Here is a 26,277-nt window from a genome sequence, read left to right on the forward strand (position 1 = left end):
ACACATGCCCGCTCTGTCTCTGTCTCTGGCTCTGATACACACACAGACATGGCGGACCCTCCTGTGAATGTCAGCGATGTTAACAAAGAGTAGGGGGGGCATTACAGGAGGATCAGGCCCAAAGCTGGGGTTTCTATATATAGCCGGCTGGTCCTGGCGATGGAGAGTCAGCTAATCTAACACTGATTACAGACAGGCAGGCCCGACCCGGGACAGGATGGGGGAAACGGTTTTCCTCTCTGCATGGCTTTCTTTCTTTATCTGTCTTTCATTGCATTTGACGTCCGATCTCTTTTTCTGTGTGTTTTTCTTATCAGACACTTTTATTTTTGTCTCACTCTATATCTGTTACTCTCTCTCTCTCTCTCTCTCTCTCTCTCTCTCTCTCACACACACACACACACACACACAAACTTCATTCATTTCAGATGCATACTCATCCTAGCTAATCTAACTGTGATTACAGAGAGGCCTGGACTGCAATGATGCCAAATCTGGGATAAACAAGAGTTGAATTATATTTTCCTTGGGAGAAAATAAAGATGAACATTTGTTGTGTTAAGACTTAACACAACAAGTGTCACTTAACAGTTAAGTGATGTGTCCACTTTCAAGGCTGTCGAGTTAAATAAAGTGTGTCTTAACACTGAAATGTGTTTTTCATGTCTTTCATGTCACAGCAGTAGCAACATGACAGTGACAACTGGGCAGGAGCCTCAAATATGAAAGAGTCAGATGGGAGTCTAATCCACACGAGACATCGATCAGTGGGAACCCTAGCCAAACCACAACTGGTGTGTGTGTGTGTGTGTGTGTATTTTGGTTGATAAGAAGGGGACAAGTTGTACAAACAGAGCAAGGTCAGCACTGACCTTGGGTCAGCTTCCTGTTTCCCCTCTAATGTCGGAGATTAGTGCTCTGAATATAGACGGTGATCCTAGACCAGCACTTGGGGGACACTTTATCCCCAAGTCCTTGAAGCACCAAGCCCTAAAACAGTCATCATTTAACTGTTTCAGTGTGGCAAACAATCTTTCAACACAGCATCTCATCTCATCTAATCTCATCTCAGCTGAAGGCTTCCGAACTTCTGCACCTTGAAAAGCATCTTTCTGGATGATGGTCTCCAGCTAAATCTCAGTCAGTAACCATATTAATCTTTATCTTGAACTATACCTCCAGGTTATTACTAAGAAACAAACCCAACTCAATCTACCTAACCCAGGTCATTTAGGTGTAAAGACCAAAAACGGTGTCATTCATTTTTCAGGGCAAAATGTCTATTCAACATCATCTGATGGGGCATTACAAAGCTATCATGAAATTTAGGAAGAGTATACAACATTTTCTCCAGTTGTTTATTACACCTGTCTGTGTGGTTGTACAAAAGAGAGAGAGAGTGACAGGAAATGTGTCAGAGAACAAGGCACTTTCAGATTGAATCTCTTATTATTACTGTGTTATAGTTGGTGCATGAGGCTCTTCATTCGATGACAACCTCCTGCCCCTCCCAAACTGATCAACTGAGACAGCTAAGATGGTTGCTGCTGCAGCTCTTTGACCCTGAGCCAAGACAGAATTGATTTTCCTCTAAATGGGATGAGGGAGATGAGAGGAGGAGAGAAAGACAGAGAGAGTGAGAGTAAGACAGAGAGAGAGAGAGAGAGAGAGAGAGAGAGAGAGAGTGAGAAAGCGAGAGGAGGGCCATAAACTGAGTCTGGCAGGGGGAGGTGCGAGAGAGAAAAGACGTCCATCTATGAATAGAGCGAGAACAGGACGATGTGCTTTGTACACGTGTGAAGGCCTGAGGAGAGGTGGAGGTAGGGGTCTGGTGAAAGGGTGAGAGCTGCTGAGAGAGCGAGGAAAGGTGAGAGAGGGAGGGAGGGAGGGAGGGAGGGAGTAAGGGAAGAGAGGAGGGAGGGGTGTAAAAGATGGGAGATAACGAGAAGAGAGTTAGGCAATAGGAGAGGAAGGGATTTGTGTCTGTGAAAGAGAGAGAGAGTTATGTTCTGTAGTGCGAGGAGAGGATGGATGGATGGATGGATGAAAGAGAAGATAGGCACAATACAGCAGCAATAACTCTCAGTAAAGACACACATACATACACACACAGACACACACACACACGCAGGAGATGAATGACAGACGACAGTCAAGATCTGCCACCTGCTGCCTCTCCCTCTCCTCTTTACTTTTCTTGCCTTTTCTTCCTCCTTTCTCATTTTATTTCATTATCTCTCTGCCTCTTTCTGTATTTCCCCTTTCCATCTCCAATTTGTCTGCTGTTCATCCTCACTTCCTCCTGCTATCCTTCACCACACACTCCTCCCTTCTCCTCTATCCTGTTTTGCACACACCCTTCCTAACGCTTTTTCATGCTCTCAGTCCTGCTACTATCCATTTTCTCCTCTCTCACTCTCTCCCTCTCTTTTTTGCCCCTCTCTCCATCCCATCTCGTCTTTTCGATATCGATATACATCACGATATGGCTCACGTATGCAAAACCACATGTTTAAATTTTAAACTGCGATTCATATCATCACAAGTTTTTGTTGTAATGCATTTTTTAGAACTTTAAAATTGTTTAAAGACAATAAATAGATGTCAGTGTGCAGGATTTACTGAGTTTAATTATGATGAAAGGTTTTCACCAATATTGTACTTGATTCATGGACCAAAGATTACTAAAACAACTTGTTTAGAAATCCATTTTGAATGCTCCTCTCTCTTAAGCAATTAATTGCAGCCTTGGCAATTTGGAAATTGTAGAAGTTCATATTGCAATTTCATTTTTTTCTTTTAGAATTAATTGTTCCGCTCAGTTCAATAATAGGTCGCAGTGGAGAGTGACAGGAAAAATGGCAGAGAGAGAAAGAGAGACATGTAAATCAGGTCATGAGGCTGAAACCCACAGTGTTGTGAGTATCTATTATGGACTGTATCTACTGTGGGCAGGTGGTGTCTTAGGGGGAAAGCCTTAAAATACCACCTACCACAACCTATACTGCTTCACTGGGTTTTCTCTTGGGCAGCCTTGCACCTCGTAGGGAAAAAACGTTCCCTACTCCGTTTCTGCCCCGTTGCCCCTGGCTAACGCTCTTCTTTGCCCTCCTCTAGCAGCTGATCCAAGGTCAGCTGTGAGCCTGGTGTCAGTAGCTGAGCTGATGGATAGTTAAACATCTTTCAACAACCACCCTTATTATACACCACATCGCTATGGCTACGTACTTGTATGCAAACTCTCTAAATTAAAGCACTCCTACTTCATATATGTTTAAGGAGACATTTGTGTATTACAAATAATTAAAGTGAGAGTAAGAGCTGTATGTGCAAAGGCAACAAGAGAATAGTAAAAACTAGGACAAAGGATAATGGAGCGGGGGCATTACACACACACACACACACACACACTCGCACACACACACACACACGCGCATGCACTTACAGAGTTCACTGTCACATTATACAGTAAGACATGGATGTGTTTATATGAGCGACTTTCACCTTTACTCAGGGAATGACGCAACAATCAAACATACAAACACATACACACACTCATGCACAGGGAAAGACACACACACCCCCACACACACACACACAGACACACACACAGACACACACACACAAGCATACAAGGACATAAACAGAGACAGACCCCTTGGAGCCAAATAAATAAGTGCTAATTAAGTTTTCATTAATGCTAACCCAAGCTGGGTCCCTGGCTCTGTTTCCGTGATGTCACGAGGTGTACTTCCCCTAACGCACACAGACACACGCACGCACGTGGAAACACGCCACGCGCGTACACACGCCAGGCATGGTGGAGTCCTCAGGGAGGATCATGGGAAGGGTATTTTTAGCACGCTGCAATTGGAGTCTCCAGGGAAACGGGGCTGATGGAGGGATGGTAGCATCAGCTGCTCAATTTGCACTTTGTCTGAGTGTTTGTGCGTGTGTGTGTGTATGAGTGTGTGTGTGTACATCTGCAAGTACATCTCCTTACACCTGTCAAAGGAGACCCGGAAAGACCCATGTGACTTTTCTGGGGTTTGTACTAGGTGGGCATGGGTGTATCTGCTTGTGTGTGTGCGTGTGTGTGTGTGTGTGTATGTGTGTGTGTAGAATAAGCAGTAAACTCTTACCATTGTCTGTGGCGGTCTCTTCATACTCGTTGGTGGAGGGCAGTGCAGGTACCAGGGGCTCCATGTTCATGATGAGGTTTTTATGGCTCAGAGAGTTATAACTTCGACTCTGACCAAACTGGGCTCTGAAAACACAAACATCCTCAGCACTGATGGCTTTATGTTGTGTGTTGTGTGTTGTGTGTTGTGTGTTGTTGACACTATTGCATAATGATAGTCTGTCTGCTCCTGATGTTGCATAACGAGTAACTCTCACTAAGTACGCAGTATACAGTAAATTAACTCATTCTGGATTTATCCTACATCTCCATATCATGTAGACTCCAATGGCATCTGTAGACACTTCATATTTTACAACATTTTACAACACAAATCTCTGTTTCTCAAGTAACTACTGTATTTTCCACATCACTCGTTGCACGTTTTGAGTGTTGGAAATAAAACAGTATTCGATTTTCCCATATAATATCCCTCAGCGGCAGTAACAAGGGGAACTTCAGTGACAGCTTTATCTGTGTGAACTGACATCACCTTACCTTCGCACCTCGGGCGGCTCTCTCTGAATCTTAGAGCTCGCTTCTATCACCTCCTTGGCTACTCTTCCACTGAGAGAGAGAAACACACACACAGAGAGAGAGAGAGAGAGAGAGAGAGAGAGAGAGTGAGAGAGAGACAGAGAGTGAGAGAGAGACATTTGAGGTAATAATAACAATATAATGATATTTTGTTTACATAGCACTTTTCAAAACTCAGTTACAAATTGCTTTACAAAGGATAAAAATATGTCAAAACAACAGTGAAAGCAATAAGAACAAGTCAGAAATATAAAAGCAAGGCAAGAGTCACAGCAGGAGGTCAGAAACAATAATAAAAGGTCATTACATAAAAACAAGTCTGTACAAGTGAGTTTCAAGAAGTGATTTTAAAGACGACACAGATTTAGCCAGGTCGTTCCAAAGTCTAGGAGCCCTGAAGGCAAAGAACCGATCGCCTCTTGTTTTTAATCTTCATTTTGGCAATAGGAACCTGTCGGAGGACCTCAGGCTGCCATCAGGCTCATATAGTGTTAAAATGTCGGTGATACAGCTTTGTGCTAGGGCCATCAGATCAGTAAAATCTTCAAATCAATTCTGAAACTAACAGGTAGCCACTGTAAAGATGCTAAAATCACAGTGATATGATGTTTTCTTTTTGTTCCCGTTAAATCCGAATCCTAACTGCTGCGTTTTGTACAAGCTGGAGACGAGAGAGAGACTTTTGACTGATGCAGGGATACAGAGAGTTGCAGTAATCTAAGTGAGAAGAGATAAAAGCACGGGTGACTTCCTCCAGCTCACTAAAGGATAAAAATAGGATACATCATCTTTGCAATTGTCGCTAATAATTAATGCAGTGTTCCTCTTAGCCGACGATTATTTGTACAATATGGTTTCTGAACTGCTGAGCAAGCGGTTTCATGCCAGCAGGGTCAGCGTTTCCATTAGTCTGATTGTTGGGAAAGTGGAGTTTCTGGACTCTGACCACATTGTTTCAAGCCAGCAGGCTCAGCCATCCCACCCATTAGTCTATTGTTGTAGAGACGGATGGTGAGGTTGTAAATTACGGGGTGAAATGTTGTGGGCCAAGTGTAAGTCTATAAGTCTATAAGTGTGGTGTGAGGCGGCGGCTACACTGATCCATCAGAGAACGGACAGAATTATTGACTGATAGATTTCTGTCTGTCGGGCTGTTTTTGGTCAACGTGGTGGGCGAGGCAGAAGTACAGGAAGGATTTGCTGTGCAACTTGATAGAAAAAAGAAGAAACAGACTCTAAATTTAATAAGAAACTGACCTGGACAACCTACAATCATCCCAATGTTATACCTGACTTTCTCCATTTTATCTTTGTTTTGGTCAGACCATTGTCATTGTGTTCGCCGCTATTTTTTCAAAAACAAACGTAGGAGCATCATCAGCCCTGTCCGGACAACGGATAACTCTCATTGAAAATGAACTGAAGTAAATGGACAGACACAACGGATCAGTGTGGCCGCCGCCTCAGTGTAGAGAAGGAGAGTGTGGGTATAAATAGTGCTGAGAGCAGGGGGGTCTGGAGGCAGATGGCCTTATATCGCAGAATCAACTGTTGATCCCTCTGGAGTTGTCGTGAGCCTAATTCAGTGAAACATCTGTGATGGTCGGTGTCCAGTTGATGGTCACATCAAATCCTGTGCATCAGTAAACGTGGGCCTCTGGTGGAAAGTGCAGTGTGAACAGGAATTGGCTGGGCCAGCGCAGGTTGGATGAGGAACTGCTCTGCTGTGTGAAAATGGCCTCGTCCTCGGTGCTACAAATCTTTTTTTTTTTTTTTTTTTTTGCAGATGCAGAGTTACACAAATCACCAATTCCCATATTCCAGAAGGAACTCGACCATACGCTATTACTCATCCTTGAGCCCTTAAGCCAAATTGCTTTAGCTAGCTGATGAAATGGAGGGGAGTGAAGTGTAAGCCGAGTAAAGAGCTTTGTCAGAGGAGAGAATCAGGGTTAACATGGCTTCAAGAACATCTTTATATAGAGGCTTTTCTGTGTTATTAGGATCAGTAAATTATAGAAGCCAATGCTGAGCTGGATGTAAAAGAGGAGAAGCATCGTTTGGATCTACAATGTGTTGGTGGGCTCAAGGTAAACAGGTGGACTTGGCACATGGGCAGAAGTATGTAAGTTTAAATCATTTTCAGTCCACCAGCAAAACATTAAGGTAAACTGCAATGTAGAGCTGTGTTCCCTGTGGAGCTGCTGATGTGCTGTGGGCGAATTTAGAAATCTGTGTGTCCAGAGGTAGTGAAGGGGTTAAATCCACTGCCACTGGAGCCACATGTGGCCCATGCTGGTCTATTAAATTCCCCCCAGAACTTTCTCTCCTGAGCTTCCCCTACTTTGCCTGCCTCTCATATCTGCCTTTCATACTCTCTAAATAAATAAGAAAAAGTACTAAAAGTGAATGGCCTGCCCACTCTCCTTTTAAAACAAAATCTGCTTATAATATATAGCCAAACTTCTCTCTTTTATTGTATTAAATAATATTATAGAGTCTGTAAAATCGCAGAAGAAAATGTTAGAGCGGGTGTGCCTACTTTTTAAAAAAAAGTAAATTGAACACACTCTCACCTGTATCTGAACCTACTGCCCTTGAAGAAGATGTTACTGCTGGATACTGTCTTTATCTGACTCGACTTCGCACACCTGTTAGAGGGAGACGGGGAGAGAGAGGAGGAGGAAAAAAGGAACAGATACAGAGAGATATGTAGCACAAACAATGAACAATTCATCATTTTCATGGGCTTTTGTTCACCTCGGTTTGTGAGCCTTAACTTCAACTCTAACCATAACTCTCACTTGAGTCGCTGATGCTTTCTGCTGCAGCTACCTTGTTCTCTTAGTGAGTGTAACAGCAGTTTCACATCAGTGGCTGGTGTTATAGCGACTTGCGATGCACAGACCGGGGTCTTAGTAAGCAGATTGGGAAGGTGCTCCAAGGTGTACCGTTTTAGAAGTCCACACTGTAGGTCAAACCTCGGCGTTTGCTTCAGGATCATTTATCATGCGGAACCAGGTTCCAGTAGCTCAGCAGTGACGGGTGCCAGGACACACACACACATACCTCTGTCCTCAGCTCTGCTCAGGGTGTGTGTGTGTGTGAGTTTGTGGGTGTGTGCCTGTGCTTGCCTGTGCATACTTGCCTGCCTATGTGTTTGCATGTGTGTGTGTGTGTGTGTGTGTGTGTGTGGCTGTGTGTTCTCAAGGCTCTGCCTGGCTGCCATTTCCAAACTCAATTCAGTGTGATTTGATTAAGGGGCTGTGATGCTTGTCTGACATCCGAGATGACTCCCACTGCCTCTCTGTCCGCCTCTCCGAGACACATGAGCTGCTATCATTAAGGACTCAATATCCAGGGTCAGACAGGCAGAGGCTGGTCTTCGAAAGCTTTTGTAAACTTATATTGTATCATTTCATAAAAGATAATATATAATATAAGATCCGTGGGGAAATCGGGTCGTTGCAGCAGCAAATAGTAAAAGGATACAGCAAAGAAAAAATAGCAAATATAGCAAAGGAGGGTTGTATAAACATGTGCAACCAGCAATTTCAAAATGAGAATATGTTCAGTAGAATGTATGAATCAACTGTATGGAGAAATTAGAGTGTGCAAAATAACAGCAGGATGGGCAGGGGCAATTAGGCCAGTCTACTGAGCTAAACTCATCCTTCACTCATCCTTCGTTCACACTGCCCCACTGCAGTTTGTTCACAATTCTCTCCCAGTTGGACTTCTTTCTTTCCATTATCATCTTCTTCAGCTCCTTTTTGGACGGACTTAACTTCCTCACATTCCCCAGAGTCTTCTTTTTTTATGTTGAGGAGGGATTTAATTCCTTTTGTAATCCAGTGTTTGGTGTTTGGTGGAAAACAGCAAACTGGTTTTTGTGGGAATCGTAGCATCCACACAGAAGTTGATGTAGTTAATGTAATGGGAGAGGCCTTCACTATCCTCACTGTGTGTCCCATAGAGCAGGTTCCAGTGCAGGAGCTCAAATTAGTCCTGTAGCGCCAGATGCATTAGATCGTGGTCTGATCTGCCGAGGCGGGAAGAATGGTGGAGATGTATGTGCTCTAAATATTTGCATGTCCTAGTCCGGCGTTTTCCCCTGTAGCCACGTTACAATGAAGCACAGCGAGCTGCGTTGCCGATATTCCCGCTGAGTCCTGACCCAGGCCAAGGGCTCGTTCACTTTGTGTGCCGGCGACCTTGCATTCCCCGTGACGGCAGATAGAAGTCAGGTTTAAATCTCCTTTCTCTCTCCCTCACCTTCACCCCCCGCCCTCCTCTGTTCCCGACATGCCAGCAGCTCGGTCAGCAAGCCGCCGGCGATCAGCTGCTCCCGAGTGAAGGACAACAACATACTGTATGGTCCAGTAGTGCCGTGGAAAGGTAGTAAAAAGAAGGTGAAAGAGGTGAAAATGTACTAAAAATAAAAAGGAACGCAAAAGACAGCAATAGAGAGAGCTGAATAGAAAAGGGAAAACGGAAAATAATAGGAGAGTAACAGAAAAGAACGCAAGAGCTGCTGCAACAGTCGTCGATTAGCTCAGTGCCATCTTGGTATTTACAATGTTATTTCTTCGTTTCTAACATTAAGCTCATCACACAACTTTTGTTAAGCATCTCATAAATTTTGTTTCTTCACCTACAAGGATAAACCTACTTTTGTGAATTTTTTTTTAGGGATTTACAATCTGGGGTTTGGTGGAATACTCCTGTGTTCTCTTGACATTGTGAGTTCAAATCCCGCGATTTACATTGCCTGTGAGGTTGTGTGTGTGTGTGTGTGTGTGTGTGTGTACATCAAACGCACTTGTAAAAGGCCTGGTTCTCCACCCCACACTTCCATAAGTGCTTACACGCTGCAGGGGTCGAGGTGTGAAATGTCAACACCAGTTTCTTCTACAGAGAGAGAGAGAGCGAGAGAGAGAGAGACAGACAGAGAGAGAGAGAGAGACAGACAGAGAGAGAGAGAGAGAGAGAGAGAGAGAGAGAGACAGAGACAGAGAGACAGGGATATAGAGAAATGAGATTACCAAAGATGTGTGAATTAGGACAAGAGAAGTGGCAAAGTGCTGAACACGATAAGAGGGAGTTGTGCAAAATGCTGACCCAAAGACCCAGAGCCATAAGCCTAGCACGATGCAAGACAGATATCCTGAGTTAGCCGCAGCATTCAGCAGTAAATGGGCCTGCAGCTAGCAGAAAGTCCCGCTCTTTATGGGCGAGGAGGAGGGATATATTCCAGTAAATGTCCAGTTATCAGCCCTGTGTGTCTGGTAATATGAGAAGCCAGATCAATGCTGAGGAGGCGGGTGAGAGAGAGGGAGAGAGAGAGAGAGAGAGAGAGAGAGAGGCAGCAGAGAGATCAATAACATGGGAATGAGTTACTCTAACACATAGTAACAATCCCGCCTATAGATTTTAGAAAAAAAGCATGGCGTCTTGATCTGCTCTGAAGATTGAAAAACATGTGGGCAGCCCCTAATAAGCGTCAGCAGAACAGTATTTTAGACGGCCTCATCAAACACTTTGTTAGAGTGGCTCAGTCAGCTATATTGCTCAACTCCCCCATGGTCACAGATCAGTTTATATTATGTATGCAGTTGATCACAAAGTGGTTACAACACGCTTATTACACACATGTGCAGCAGTGGCCATGTGTGTGTGTGTGTGGTTATAGGCGTGTTCTGCTGCCAGAACTGTGTGTAAAAACATCTTTACCAAGTTGTCTTTAGTCCCACTTTGGGTGACATGCACATTCTAAAAGCTTAATAAAGCATTACTAAACATTTCATAATGCTTACATAGATGCTGAAAACGTCTGTATAAGTAGATACAGATGTACTGCTGCACATTGGTCTAACAACAGCATCTATGGAAAGACATTGCATCTTGTGCCTCAGTCCTTTCAGTGGGTTTCTTTAATTTGCACCATTTAGTGTCCACAAGAGAAAAATCGCGATGATTTTTTAAAATTTCATGCTTTATTTTTACGGGGACAACACACATTAATCAACATTACTACTGTAAATGTGCCAGTGTTAGTCAGCTGGCTAGTTTTCAGCTGCTGTCCCTGGGCATGATGACGTTAAGTAGCCAATTAAATTTCCAGTGGGGGCGGGGACACCAAATGGCCACTACATAACGGCTAGAAATGGAAGCTAAGTGGACGCCACCTGTTTTTTTTAATTGCATTTCTAAGCATCATGAAATGTTCACAGCAGCTTCATGAAGCCTTGAAAAGTTGCCATCGGTCCAAAGTGGGACAGTTTAGCTAATGAGCATCAGGCCGTCCGGCAGAGGTGAGGGCAGTGAGAGAAACCATGCAGTGACCTGAACACAGCGGAGGAGACTGATCAGAACAGAATACACATCAACGCATGATTCAAAACCTGGCAAAATACAGCAAATCAAATCTTATTTCACTCACACATCACAGAACACACACTCTCATACACACATACACACACACAGGCACGCACGCACTCACTCTTGGTGAGGGACTCCAACAGTTCAGCATAGAGCCAAACTGTTCTGTCAGTAAAATGTGTAAAGTTACCATAGTAAAAACATAAAGATGGACATAGATATAGATTGTGCATTGTTGTATTGCATAATCTATGGTTGCTGATGATATGACTATGGGAAATGGTTACAGAGGACAGGAATAATAACAGAAAATTTCAAACACAGACGGATTCTTTATTAACCACAATAAAAGAACACCGTTGGCACAGAACAGCTAAAAGAAAAAACTAAAATAAAATAAGTTGAATCCATTATGCCGGATAAAGTCTTGTCACATCAAACTAGATTTAAGTATACAACTTAAAAGAGTTTCATATCAAATGAAACAAAACGGAGATTCCCATGATATCGATGTGACGTTGGAGCTGCACCACACCACACCACACGACACAACCAAATAATGAACACACACAGGAAAGACAACAGAGATTCTTCCAGTGATGGAGAGAGGTGTGGGTGGGGGGGGGGTGGGGGGGGGGGGGGGGGGGGGGTGAGACAGGGGCGGGGCTGTAGGTGGAGGCGTCAACTTGAGGATTTAAGTGTGTCTAAAATGCAACAGCGGGTTTTTTTTTTTAATTTGTGTTGTGAGCGTGTGTTTACTCACCAGTGATGAATATGTATACACACAGAGAGAAGAGACAGAAACACAAAGATAAAACTGCATCTTCAGCCATACATGACTTGCCAGACAGACAGACAGACAGACAGACAGAGAGACAGACTAAGCAGAGATGAGAGGGCTAGTAAAGCTTCTGCAATGAAGAGAATATTCATGAGATTGATTGATTGACTGACTGACTGATTGTATGATTGATTGCATATAATTTGTCTCTTACATACCTGTAGTACTTGGACCCACAGAGAATAGACTCCCGAGTCAGCTATCCGCCTCTTGCTGCTAACAATATGTCCAAACCGAGGTATTTATATTCACTTACATTCACTTTTTTGGAGATATTTTGACAAAGCCCGTTTGGACTCATTGTTAGCAGCAAGAGGCCTAGCAACGGGAGCTCGCCATTTCAACCGACAGCTGACTCAGGAGCCAATATTGCCTGCGGGCCCAAGTAGCCTAGTACAGGTATGTAAAAGACAAATCATAATATAGGTCCAAAATCGCCAAACTTATCCTTTAAGAGAACCATCTCTTTAAGGGAATGATGCACCTGTAGTGACTCCATATGTATGATGTTACATGTAAATGTAAAAGCAGGTGATAGGAGCATGTCAAACAGATATGTCAGACATGATCGGTCTGATAAACATGTAACCAGAGAAGCGATGTATTCACTCTGAGTTTCAGGTGGCGGGAGCAGGACAGATAACCAGCCAAAGGCAGAGTAGACCTACAGTACACACAGAGCTCACAACCACTACAATAGGAAACTATAGTTTTGACATTATAAAACTTTTGGAGTAGTTTGAGTTCTCGCAGTACTAGTAGTTCTAGCAATGTAGGCATTATTCACAGATGTAATGCATAATGCATCAAAGTTGCTGCTCAGAATCTACCGTAGCTCTGTATTTGATGACAAAACCCCAGTGTACAGATGAAAAATGTGTCCCAAATGCAAGACACCTGTTCTAGGTGTAATTAAACACATGACGCATCAAGTCAATAGTTGTGGTTTATGTCAATTTCAAGGAAGAATATCATACATTTGAAGTCTGGGATTTGGCATAAATTTTGTCTGTCTGCTAAGAAGTACAGCTCAGATTCCTGCTGATAGGAACACGGGTCTAAAGATGGAGTCTCATATTTGGGCCACAGTCGACACATAATGTTGGTGAAGAGGTTAGGCGTAACACACCCACCATCGTGTTACAGTGCATCCTGCCTGTTAAGGAGATCTGAAACAGCGACACACCGTTACACACGCATACAGTATGTGTGATGGTAGACAGCACACAGGATTACATAGACAAACAGTATGCTATCCTGGCACATTTATCTGATGTTACCATTAACACACATAGAAAAACTCAGTCTGACATAAACTAACAGGCACACAAGTACAGAAAATGAGTGAGAAAGAAAGAGAGAGAGAAAGAAAGAAAGAAAGAAAGAAAGAAAGAAAGAAAGAAAGAAAGAAAGAAAGAAGCATGCAGGTAGAGAAAATGACAGAGAAGACAAAGAAAAAAAGAAACAAACAAACAAAAACAAACAAAGGCAGAGAAAATTACAGAGAAGAAACAACACAGAAAGGAAAAAACAAAGCAACAAAAAAAGAAAGACAAAAGCAAACAAATAAACAAAGATGTAGGTAGAGAAAATGACAAAGTAAAGAGAAAAAGAAAGAAAGAAAGAAAGAAAGAAAGAAACAGACATGTAGAAAAAATGACACAGAAGAGAAAGACACAAAGAAATAAAGAAGCACACAGGTAGAGAAAATGACAAAGAAAGAAAGAAAGAAACAAAGAAAGAAAGACACAAGCAAACAAATAAACAAAGATGCAGGTAGAGAAAATGACAAAGTAAAGAGAAAGAAAGAAAGAAAGAAGGAAAGAAAGAAAGAAAGACGTACAGTGCACCCCCCAGAGGGCGATAAAACGAGACAGTTGCTACCACAGACTGAATGACAGACAGTAACTATGCATCAGCGTCATGATCTCCTCTGCCAGGATCACCCAACACCACAAACATTACAGGGTGGACTCTAATAGCTCAACATGATGATGACTTGGGTGCTATAAAAACTACACAACTCATCATCATGATGGAGGAAACTACACAGCAGAATTTAGTGCTCATCATCATCATCATCCTCGGAGGGGAAGCTGGACGGAGGATGCTGCACTCACCTCTTTCTGAATCCCGATGACGTAGAAAGTTTTCCCTTCGAATTTCAGCTTGCTGACATCGGCCCTGAGGAAGATCGTCACCATTACTAATTCGGAAAAAAAGGACTAAATCATTACGGTTAAAAATACGCCGAACGATGATGACGCAATGGACTGAAGAGTTGAGTTCATAGATAATAATAACGATGATGGAAGCTGCTATTTTTAGATCTGGGCTCGTGTAAAATTAGCCTCACTGGTCAGGATTTGATTTAGGGTGAATGCACAGTAAATGGTTTTTATTTGGCAGAGCTGTGCTAGTGTCCTTAAAGTGATGATGAAATGAAAAATGGCCTTTTTCACTTTGCTAGCAAATTTTCTATTTCATAATATACTCCCATTTAACAATAAATGTCCAAAAAATTGCAAAAATGTACTTGGAAAACAGTGTATCTACATAGCAGTAGGCGTACATAGATTCCAACAAATAATACCATCACTGATTTTTTTAACAATCCCGCCCCTCCCATCAAATAAAACTGCCTTTCTCTCCCTAACTGATATCACATTGATTTACACTTTTGAATGATGCCTCCCTGTGTTGTGTCAAATTACGGGAAGAAGATGCTCTCAAAATTGTAACTTTAAGTTCTGCTCCATGTTAAAAAGCTAAATGTTTGAAATTTGGTGCCTTATGAATCATCTGAACTTGTTGACCCTACAAGTGATTTCAATGGAATAACACCATGCACTACTGTATTGCATCTAAAATGTACAAGACTCTTATGTTTAATAAACAGCTATACTGGAATAGTAAGTGACTATGATGTATGGGTTGTGATGATAAGCAATTTTGTGTCTCCACAACTAAAATTAATGATTGGAAGAATGATAAATACATTCATAATGCAAAAAAAAAAATGGCAGCAGATGGGGAACTGTGACAACTGAAATCCAAGGACGCCAGTTTGAGTTCCTCCTCGTAAACATCAGATTCAGTTCAATTGGAGATACAAAATGGAGTTTGTGTTACAAGTGTGTTACAAGTAGTTTGGATATATACTGTAGGTTTATAGTTTGCATGTTTACAGGTTTGTATTTAAGATTTCGGGACACTTGCTTACCATTTGAGGAGGTGGATCCTCTTGTTGCCCTGGAAGACCACAAAACCTGTGGCTGTGAACCCTAGAAAGGCTGTGGAGCCGGTGAAATCCTGTGCAACCAAACACACACACACACACACACACACACATACACAGAATCAGAGTGAGAGGCAGCACATGGCATTGTGGGATACAGGTGGACTAACAGCAGGGAGGCTGGTGGGCCGTCATTATCTCCATGGCAATGGCACCTACACAAAAATCGCTTGTTTTGTTCCTAACATCAAGCCCTCAATTTGCAGTAACTGGTGTCAAACACAAGGTACAGAATATAGAGGGGAAGGGAGCATCTGTTTCATGTGGTGAAGCAAAATGAAACCAATAGCAACTCCAAAGTAAGAGCAGTATATTCCTATCTCTCTCCCACATTGCTGTTCTTCATCTCTAGACCTTTGTCAGCGTTTCCTCTGCTGGTTTATTCTGTATTTCTCTGTAAATCACTCTCTCCTCTTTCTCTTTCTTCTTCTTTCCCCTCTTTCTCTTTCTTCCTCTCTCTCTGCCCAGCTCTATAAGTACACGACGCTACAGTCCCGGGTTCAACAGCCATTTCCAGCAATCCAAAATTAAAACAGCCGCGCTGACAAGAGCGGAACAGATAAGGGCGATCCTCTCCAACAGCCAGAAATTAAATATCTCGTTAATCTGCTTAGCATGCTTTGATACGCCTGTCTACGGACTTGTCCTTATTTCACACTCTGACTGGGTGGAGAGAGAGCGGGAAAGAATGAGAGTAGAGAAGAGCGAATCAGTGAAACGCTGCCGTTTTATCAGATCCGCTCTGTTTCCACTCATTACGACAATTTAAGAGAAACCCCAAGAACAAAAAGTACAAGTAGGGACATTTATAGCTACATAAGTAGAAACAAAAGACAAAAGGAAGGCACACAATTAAGTGTGAAATTAACTATAATATGCACTGCCAATCTACTGAGTAATATCAAATAAAATGCATTGTGAGGTTCTATTATTCTATTGTTAACCACACAGAGATATAGAGTCAATGAATTGGAGTCTCTCCTGTAGCTATGATTTACTCTCTATTGATTCCTGAAACTTGAAAAATATTTGTTGTTCAAAGTGAATGTTGCCCCAACACAGCAATTTAGCATGTGTGTGTGGTGGTTTCTGTACAGACCAGCCCTCTCAAGCAAGGACATGAGTGAGGACCAGGAGCTGATTTGGGTCTGATGACATTCACTGACTTTCCTTTATTCATCTTCTCCCTCACTCACCGACTCCATCTCACCTATTATTATTTACCTACTCATTCCTCCTCTCTTGTCAAACCCATATGTCTTTCCCTCAAAAAAGGCTGCTGTGGGCAAAGTTAATGGCGAGAATGTGGAGTAGCTCCTGTAAAATGCAGGTTGAGGGCAAAATAACAAAGATAAAGAGGACATGTGAATATATGGTGAGTAATTGCCACAGGTATGTACTGTACTATGGAGAGTGTGGTCAGTTGAATCTGTCCTTCCACAACTGTGATATCAACTTTGATAATTGTTTACTCTCTAAAAATGCATGTTTTTACAGACCATGTTAAGTGTCCTAAAAATAAGATTTTGAAATTCCCGTCATTATTCAATCTGTGATTTAATAAAACAAAAAAGAAAACAAAAACCTAATAATGCTGTTATTCAGTAATGTCACTACACTGATCTTTCTTTCACTGTTGGCTATCTAACTAGCTAACAAACTAGCAAGACAACAACCAGGGAATGCAAACCAATACTGCAACTGACTGAATGGCCTTTTGGCTAATGCTAACAAAGCTACCATCATAGATACATTTGAGCATTTTTATGTTACACTTAACTAACATTATCTCCACATTCTTGTGCAAGTTGGATGCAAATACCAATAAAAAGCTAGGACAGGAAGACAGGAGAGAGCAGAAAATCGCTAAATGAGATTCTCATGATTAAGCAAACTGTAATATTAACCATCATTGAGTTTCATTATAGCACGATGAGCACGACTGCCCCATTGTTTTACCATTTCACACATCATCGTGACTTGGTCCGTTAGTGGAGGGATTAAAGGTCAGAGCCATCTGAAGTATTATTACACACTTCTGCTTAATTTGGGGGGGGGGGGGGGGGGGGGGTTGATGGGAGAGAGTGAGAGTGGTGACAAAGGCCATGAGCTGGACAGGTATGACAATCCACAAAAAGCTTTTGGCAGGCACCCTTTTAGCAGGACACCTTGTTATTATTAATTATGACCAACAAACTAAAGCAAGAATATGGCGAGTTATTGAGGCACAGAATGTAAGTCAAAAGCAAATGAAGTTACCTTGCAGGGGTGAGGGTCAACTCCGTATGTCTCTAGGGAGTGGGCCCTTTGCAGCATGTTCAACTCGGCTAACGGAGCACACTGGCCCCTATAGGAACAGAGAGGAGAGGAGAGGAGAGGAGAAGAGAGGAGAGGAGAGGAAAAGAGGGGAGAGCAGAGGAGAGGAGACAAAAGGACAGAAGAGAGGAGAGTTTATTTAAAAATCATCAATTTGCCCTCCAACTGATTTCTCAATGTTCAGCCATAACCCAGCATCTATACATAACTTTATTTGAGGGGTGAAGGCATCTCCCTCATTAAGACACAATGTTGACTATAAGTTTTAGGGAAAATAAGGGAAAACCACAATGCCATTGTGTCTTTGGTGGCTATATTGTCAGTAATAGTAGGTGAGGCCTTCATACTAACACATCTGTACCAAAGGTGTTATTCCTATGTGCAATGGAAAACATTGCACATAGCTGCAAATTAGATTGCAACGTTTCCAATACATTTTGTATGTATCTTTGATTCAATAAAATAACTACATTTGGCCCAGTTTGTCATCATCTGTTAACATTTTGCACAAGCAGACATATTGACAGAGGCCAAGTGTTTGGTGGGAGTGTTGGTGCTTTACTTGCTCATTAGTCTAAGTGCTACAAAGCCAAGGATGTGAGTGATGCATGCTGCTACTCCTCAACACGCCAGACAAATAAATCAACATTAAGCTTACACACACATACATCCATGCACACACACACACACACACACACACACACACACACACACAAGCGAACCCTCAACTCTTGACAGTGTTTTATGACATAGACCTTTGACTTATAGAAATAAAACTCTCTGAGCACACACGCAGAAAACATGTTCACACACACACACACACACACACACACACACACACACACTCACACACATTCTGCCCTCTTGTAAATCACCTGAACTCTCTCATACCAGCTCAGTGTTAATCTACAGCCAGTAAATCCCGTCAGCGGGGCAGGCAGAGGGCACCCAGCGCCGAGCAGCATCTGCCTCTGTGCCGCCGCTAATAAAGGATTTGTCTTTGATGTTCTATAATCGCTGTAAATGTGACGGTCACACACCTCGCAACATCATTCATGAGCTGTAGCTGTGATACAAATAAACACAAACAACCAGGGGGGAGGCGTCAACAGAGGGTTTATACGCATCATATTGTAGGTTTTAGGAATGCTGACTCTTACGCTGTCCCATCATATGATATGTGAAGTATCACCTTACCGCAGCACTCTCCTTATATACTGAATAAGAATAGGACATCGATTTCAACATCTTTTAATCTTTTTCGCTCTCATCACAACAATGTTTATCTACACTTGCCTCTGGCTGTTAATCCACTTTTAATTCAGCTTTCTCTTCTTATTCCATTTTATTCCAGCGCCATTTTATCCCCTCGAACCAAGTTCTTCTGACACGTTAGTCATACGCAGAGGAATGGAAGCTAATCTAATTTTCCTGTTGTGAGTCCAGCTCACATTCAACGCAATCAATCAAGGAGGGTTGATTTTCCTCAAAATTAAAATTTTGAAAAGCTTTTGGTTCAAGCAAGTTGTCAAAAGCAACTTAGAAAATAAATAATGAACGCTCATTCTTCTGCAAATTAATTACAGTTTCTATTTCTGCCTACCTTTGACTGAGACAAATCTTTCTGTATCGTACAATTTTGACTGACAGATAGCGCTTTACTGTCCTCACAGTAGAAAACTGTTTCCACAGCCTGTTGAAAACAAAGATCACAAGAACGAGCAACCGAGCCTGTCAGCAACATCAAACAGTAAATCAATTACAAAGACACAGCACCAGACAGCAAATACAATAACCACCTCCCTACCATCCGCACACACACAAGTACACACGTACACACATACACACACATCTTTTTACCTGAGCTCGTTCTTGTGAATTTCCATAATCTTCCTCTCCAGTTTGAGGGACTGTTTAGGGAACAGCTTGAAGTCTCTGATGTAGTCTGATGGATGCTCTTCTGGGTCATAGTCCCCTAATTCAGCTGGGGAGAACGGGACAAAATATGGTAAAGAGTTACGTGTAAAAGATAATTCCTGCGTTGTTATGTGATACTCAGTGTTAAAGTGGTCTTAAAACCAGGTTAAACTGGAAAATATTGTAATATTTAACATCTGATTTATTAGATATCAGCAGCAAATTGTCCGATTGCTCAAGCCCAGACAAAGGCTGGTAAAGATGTTGCTTGGAAAGGTCATTGTGAATTAGAAAACAAAAACAGAAGCGACTGTCACAGATATTATTAACATTTAATTCTTATTTGCACAGAAAAATATGCTCATCATGAGTCGAGCAAGATAACCCCATATAAATCACAGTGTCAATGATTCCTCTTTCGAATCTGTTCTTAATTACCAGTCATGATAATAGGTTAAATGAAAACTGCCTGGAGTTTAATTAAACAATAATCCTCAACCTATTCCGCAGCTCTTTAATCAACACCCTAAGAAAGTGGGACAGGGACCTGCCCTTGTTAATCACAGCAGCCAATAACACGCTGTAGACACACTGTGGGTTGAGATAACTCAGCCAGTCACACTCTACTCTCTGGGGATACGGGCCAATCAGAGCAGAGGCTGAGTGTTAGCACAGTTCAGTGATTTGAGTGTATCAGGCAGAAGGGTTCATTTATGTGATGTCGCCCAGCTAATTCCACTCTTAATCCATATTAAAGTAAGTGGCTCTGCACTGTGATTCAACGTTAAACTGTGCTGCAAATTAACTGAGGCAAAACTCCTTTCTTCTTCCTTTTCTCTATACATCTTGTGGGGCTTCAAAATGTAGGATTATCACATCAATATGAGGCTTTGAAACGCGGCTGGTGAATGAGGCAGTTGGAGCGGTCGGTTCGATCGTCAGGCGAAGTAAGGCTAGCGCTCCGATCTATAACTGAGATGGCGTGATTGATGTCAAGTTGCATTTCTCTGGGGGTGTTTGAGTGGGTCTGATACCAAACCTCACCCAGGGAAAAAAAAGAAAATACAGGTAGTTAGGCAGAGACAGTTTTATCACTCCCAGTCAGAGCCAGAGGGTATGACGCACAGTGCAAATTTGTGACGTGATGTGATGACTCTACTCATCGCTCATTAAACTATGACTAGTTGTGATGATGCTGTCTCCTTCTGCATCGTCCTTCTAGAAAAGCATTTGGAGGGTGTAAAAACTGTCCCCTCGTATTCTCGTACACTCGTTTTCTTCAGTGAATGTCAAGAAATGAACAATTAAACAGGACTGGCCATGCATAACTCTCTAACTAACTAATGTAAAAATGTCTCTCCCTGACTCCTCATATTCTCTGTCTTTGTCTCCCTCCGGTACACAAAGCGATTTAGGAAGGGATACAATTAATTACTGAGCATGCTGAGCTATAAGCTGGCTTGAAAGAAAAATACCCATACAGGGAGGAATATGGAAAATACACACTGTTATACAAGGATTTTCAACAGGCCAAAGGGTTTCCATCTACTGACATAAAACTCACTCTCACTCATACACTTATTCACTTGACTGAATGAATAGGTTGTGAATAGGTATTTGAATCTCTCTGGGGCCACCATTAATGTTCTATGCACATTAACCACTGTAAACTGCACAATTTAAGTGATGTCTGTCAGAAGTGTAACTGTAGTGAAAGTGGCTCAGTAGAGGAAATAAAAAAAACTGGAAATAGAATAGTCTAGAGCTGCCAGTCAGATCCAGAGAGTGTCTATACAGATGCTCTTTGGGAAAATGTTCACACTCGTCTTTGTGTAAATCTTTTAAAAATCAAGTAAAGTGATTATCAGTGGGGCTTATGTAGCTTGTGAGCTAAACCACCAATACATTCACACTGTCAATGGGACCAAACCAAATCCGGTGAGTGTCAATAGGGCTCACCCTGTACGATGCAGGCTCCCAGGTACGCAGCCTCAGCGAAGGGACAGAGGAGACGGCCGTGGTAGATATCTCTCTTCAACTGGAGGTACAGCAGATACCTGGAGGCACACGCACACGCACACGCACACGCACACACACACACACACACACACACGCATACACATACACATACACATACACATATACACGCACACATACACACACACACAGACAGGCAGGGTTAAGAGGAAAGGAAGAAATATATATTTGAGCTGAATTCCACTGGGAGCTTTTTCAAGATAAATCATGGCCTGTTGTCCAGCCCAGCTATAAAAAAAAAGCAAGAAGCTTTTTGCTGTTGTTGTCTGAAAACCTCATAACTTCAAATTATTGTACTTCATTTTTTTTTTTTTTACTCGAATTTAAAGCTTATTTGGTCCAGAGTTAGCCGCCCTGATGGCTTCAAAATATCAAGGTTGTCCTTCAGACATTTTTTCTTCAATCACTGAAAATTTTGACTTTTTGGAGATGCAAGATTTTCATCCAGCAGCAGTGTTATGAATCTTCTGAAGAGCTTTATGGTTTCTCTGGACTTCTGCGTCACCAGGGGAATGACGCTTAGAGTTTTCCTACGCTCACAAGGGTATTTTGGGTCTAATCTCCTGGCAAGATGAACAATTACAATAGATAGAGTCAAATGTTATCAGGGTTTGTGTCATAGCATATTCACATTAACTGCATGGCACAGTGAACTTTTCTTCTGTAAAATGAGTCTTTAGTTTACATAACATTAGATAAACTCATAAATTATAAATCTGTACCCTTGATTGTATAACGATCTGGCTGTGTTGCTATGGGGATTGTGGAAACAAGGTGCGCATTGCTATGGAGACATCTACCGTACCGCGGAGACCGGTAGTTGCTATGGAAACGGCCTCCATGGAGACAAGTGTGTAGGCATGCTGCTGACACGCTGATTTGTCTCATGTTACCAAGGAGACAAGGGATGACAACGGGAGCTGAAACTAGGGACATTTGTTGCCATGGATACCGATGAGAGTGGCAGTTTCCAGAAGAGGCTCCAGACAAAACTGAGTCAGCCCCCACACACACACACACACACACACACACACACACACACAGTCATTCACACACACGTAAACCACTGAGTCAACGGACTGATTGAACTTGTTTCTGAACTGAGTGACTAAACCCTCGGAAGTAGAAGCAGAGGGAGAGCATGAAAGATTGAATGGAGCGAAAAGCCTGCCGCTGTATCTAAATAGCTTTATTTATAGAGTCAGTCTGTAGTCACATAAAAGCACCTGAAATTAACCAAAAAAAAAACAACAACAAAAGCTACCCATAATTACATGACCCTCTCAGTCGTGGCGCTTTTGGTTGTAAAACAATATGCTGTTTAATTTTGTTCTGCTCTATTCTGTGCTGATCTCTTCTGCTTCCTCCTCCTCCTCCTCCTCTCTCTTTCTCTGCCTATCTGCTCATTATCTTCTTTCCTGTGCTCCCTGCTCTGCTTGATCTATTAGTTACAGTATCTTTTACGCTGTCTCTTCTTGTTTCATGACAGCGTAGTAGGAACCCGAGTCTTTGTCTTTCCTCTGTAACTCCTTAGCTGTTTTTTTATAGGAAGACACTCCTTTGTTATCAGTCTCTCTTGCCTTCTCTCTCTCTCTCTCTCTCTCTCTGGTTTTTGTATCTGGAACTGTCTTAATGAGTAGAAATGTCTGGATGAGATAACATTTACAGACACCGTCTTCCCATGCAAAACCACACTTTCCTTCTCTCAGCTGTGCAGAGTGCTTAGCATCTATGACACTGACGCTGGAGTCCTTTTTCCTGCTCACTTTCTCTCTTTTTCCCTTTCTCTCTTTACTTCCTTACTTCAGGTTAACGCTTTTTTTACTCCCTATTCACTCCGTCTCTCTCTCTCCCCCTCCCCCTCTCCCTTTCCCTCTCCCTCTCTATCTCACCCTGGGGTTCATTCTCATTCTCATTTATGACTACCAGCTTGTTTAGGTCAGCAGAGCACTGACTGTACACAGTGGGGTAACCGTACAGGATAGATCTACGCAGAACCCCGTCAAACTACTGCAGAGCAAAAGCTAGACGGTGATTACTGAGGAACATGTTCGACGGATGAAAAAAGTAGCTTTGTTTATGAGATTATGGACACAAAGACCATTGTAGAGGAGGATAATGGCAGAATTCAAATTAAAGTCTGTAAATTGGAGCGCATACAACACAGTCAGCTTCATATTCTTTGGATTTTGGAAGTTAAGTAATATAAAAAAACAACAACTCCATCACATTTCATTACTGACTACAATTTAAGCAGCTAAACTGTAATCTGGATTACATTTTGAAAATAACCTTCCCAGCTCCATCTATTCTGAACTTTCCTAACTTAGCTCCACTCTAAATTCAAAGTCCACTCCACTTCAAAGTCAGCATGACTGCTAGTCTAATGGACACTAAGAGAAGAGGGATTTTTTTCTCTTTAAAATAAGCTAATGGATAGAAAAGAGACAGAAATGGAAAAGACAACAACACAGAGTCATCTGAAATGGAAGGATGGCAAGAGAGGTATGGGGGGGTAAAAGAAAAGATAATAAATGAAAAAGAGACAGACTGAAAAGAAAGTGGGGGAAAACTCAAGGGAGGAGGGCTGAGAGAGCGTGGAGTGGATAATGGAGCAAGAAACAAGAGAGAGAGAAAAAAAAGAGAAGGGATGGTTGACAATGGTGCAGAAGAGTGTTGGAGGGAAGAAGGGACAGAAGGAAGGAGGAACAGAGGGTGGGAAGGAGAGAGAATAATATATGACAGTGATGATGTACAAAAAAAACAGAGGAGGACAAGAAGATATGGCAGTCGGAGAGGAGGAGGAGCGGGAGCAGGAGCGAAAGAGGGACCCTTGAGAAGAGGGGAGGGAAAGAGAGGGAGCTGTGATGAGAGGGAGGGAGAAAGACAGAAGGGGAAGGAGAGAGAGAGAGACAGAGCGACTAACAGAAGGGAGGGAGGAGAAACGTTAAGGGATGAAACGACGGAGAGAGGGAAGTAAAGGAGGCAGGGAGGGAGGGAGGGAGGGAGGGAGGGAGGAGAGAAGGAGGGATCAAGAGAGAGAGGAGAGAAAGAGAAGCAGGGATGATGACTTGACGGTTCAGATGGGATGGAGAACATGAAAACAGAGTCCCTGCTGAGTGAGCTAATTATCACGCTGTAAACTTCGCCTGAGAGAAGAGGGGAACGGGAGCAAGTGGCTGTATATTACTGTCCACATGTATGGCAGCCAATTAAAGAGCAGTGCTGGAGAAGCTGCTTTAAAGATGTAGTTTTATGAGCTACCAGTTATTTCACATTGGAAAAAATACAGTGTTGTTCACTAAAATTACAGAGAGAAAGTACTTTGTAAGAAATTATCATATCGACATCTGCAATGCCTTCTAATACAAAATCAGACTGCAAAAATACTACTGATAGGATGTTAACAAAACTTTTATTTTATTTGAAATACAGTGACAATGAATGTTCACTGTGTTCATAATGGCAACACTCAGACAGCTGCGTGTCACAAACTTGACACAAACCAAATAACCTCTTCAGGGTTATTTTATCAGGAAGAAGAGCAAGGAATGTTAAGTTTCTTTTGTCTGTAATGTCTGTCACTCCTATAGTTTCACTCAGACTTCACCTGTCTGTCTGCTGGACACTGTATGGACCTAAACCCAAACCAAACAACCAAATCTGGGTTCTTCACAGGTTCTAAAGGGGAAGCTTAAAATGATAAATAAAACGGCTTTTATAACATCTGACAACCTTGAAAATTAAAGTGAGTAAATATAAAACTCAACTTGATTTTTTCCCCTCCTTTTTTCTTTTTTATTGCTGTTGTCATGTAAAAACTTAAACTTAAATTGACGTATTATATGCTCTTCTATGGGCTGATGTTTATAAAACCATATCAAACCCCATTGGATAAACTCAAAATGCATGGTGGTCAAGCTAAAAAACAAGGCTGGTTTTCCTGAAAAGATGATGTTTTAGAGATACAAAGTTTTCATCCGACCTGCAGTCAACATAACAAAAAAGTTATAAACTGCTAAAAACTCTATCCAAATTTGAATGTAGCTACTGCAGAATGTGTCTAGTTAAATTACATGTAGTGAAGCTACTCCCCAACACTGGAACAGAGAAAGTGAATATGACCATCTGTCATTACACGATGTCATGTTTTCAACTTTGTTCTCTCCCTGTCCCACATTTTCACACTTCCTCTCTCCCTCCATCCCTGCACCGCTCCGACGCTTCCTGACCAATCAGTGTCATTAGACCTTACCTGGTGAGCTCTTCCTTGATCTTCATCGGCTCGTGGGGATAAAACTTGACCCGGAAGCACATGGTGTAGGGCTGCTGAGCTGTTTAACACAAGAGACACAGGCGTTAGAAGAAACTTCAGAAGGAGAGAGAGAGAGTGGAAGGAAGCGAGGAGGAGAGTTGAAGGAGAGTGCAGAGACAGAAAGTAATGGGGGAATGGAGATGAAGTGGAACAGTCAAAGAAAGATGAGAGAAATGAGAAAAAAATCTGTTGAAAGTGAGAGAGAGAGGAGAGGGAAGATGGGGAGCAGAGCGATAAATGAAGAGGGGGGAGAATGAGAGAGGAGAGCGATCAGAGATAAAGTTCAGAGGAAAAAGAAGTTGGAGAGTGTGAGAGAAAGAAAGCAATCACAGTAAGCCTCCATTTTTGATTAGTCATTTGATACAGGACACACACACACACACGTGCACACACACACACGCACACACACACACACACGCATACACAAATGAGAGAACTGCTCTAATGGCCTGACT

At 42.3% G+C, this 26,277-nt stretch overlaps 1 protein-coding gene across 1 annotated transcript in view; it reads right to left on the reverse strand.

Annotated features, from left to right (window-relative positions):
- The window catches only part of frmd3 (FERM domain containing 3), a 57,712-nt gene that overhangs the window by 6,634 nt on the left and 24,801 nt on the right, over nt 1-26,277 (reverse strand). The window contains exons 4-13 of the mRNA XM_071926420.2: nt 25,763-25,841; nt 21,430-21,527; nt 19,414-19,537; nt 17,497-17,584; nt 15,163-15,251; nt 14,060-14,123; nt 9,540-9,628; nt 7,294-7,368; nt 4,679-4,747; nt 4,143-4,267 (exon numbers count right to left, since the gene is read on the reverse strand). Coding sequence (XP_071782521.1) covers nt 4,143-4,267; nt 4,679-4,747; nt 7,294-7,368; nt 9,540-9,628; nt 14,060-14,123; nt 15,163-15,251; nt 17,497-17,584; nt 19,414-19,537; nt 21,430-21,527; nt 25,763-25,841 — 900 coding nt within the window. The remainder of the gene's footprint in view (nt 1-4,142; nt 4,268-4,678; nt 4,748-7,293; nt 7,369-9,539; nt 9,629-14,059; nt 14,124-15,162; nt 15,252-17,496; nt 17,585-19,413; nt 19,538-21,429; nt 21,528-25,762; nt 25,842-26,277) is intronic.

This window comes from Centroberyx gerrardi, chromosome 8, assembly GCF_048128805.1.
Source record: "Centroberyx gerrardi isolate f3 chromosome 8, fCenGer3.hap1.cur.20231027, whole genome shotgun sequence".
NCBI lineage: Eukaryota > Metazoa > Chordata > Actinopteri > Beryciformes > Berycidae > Centroberyx > Centroberyx gerrardi.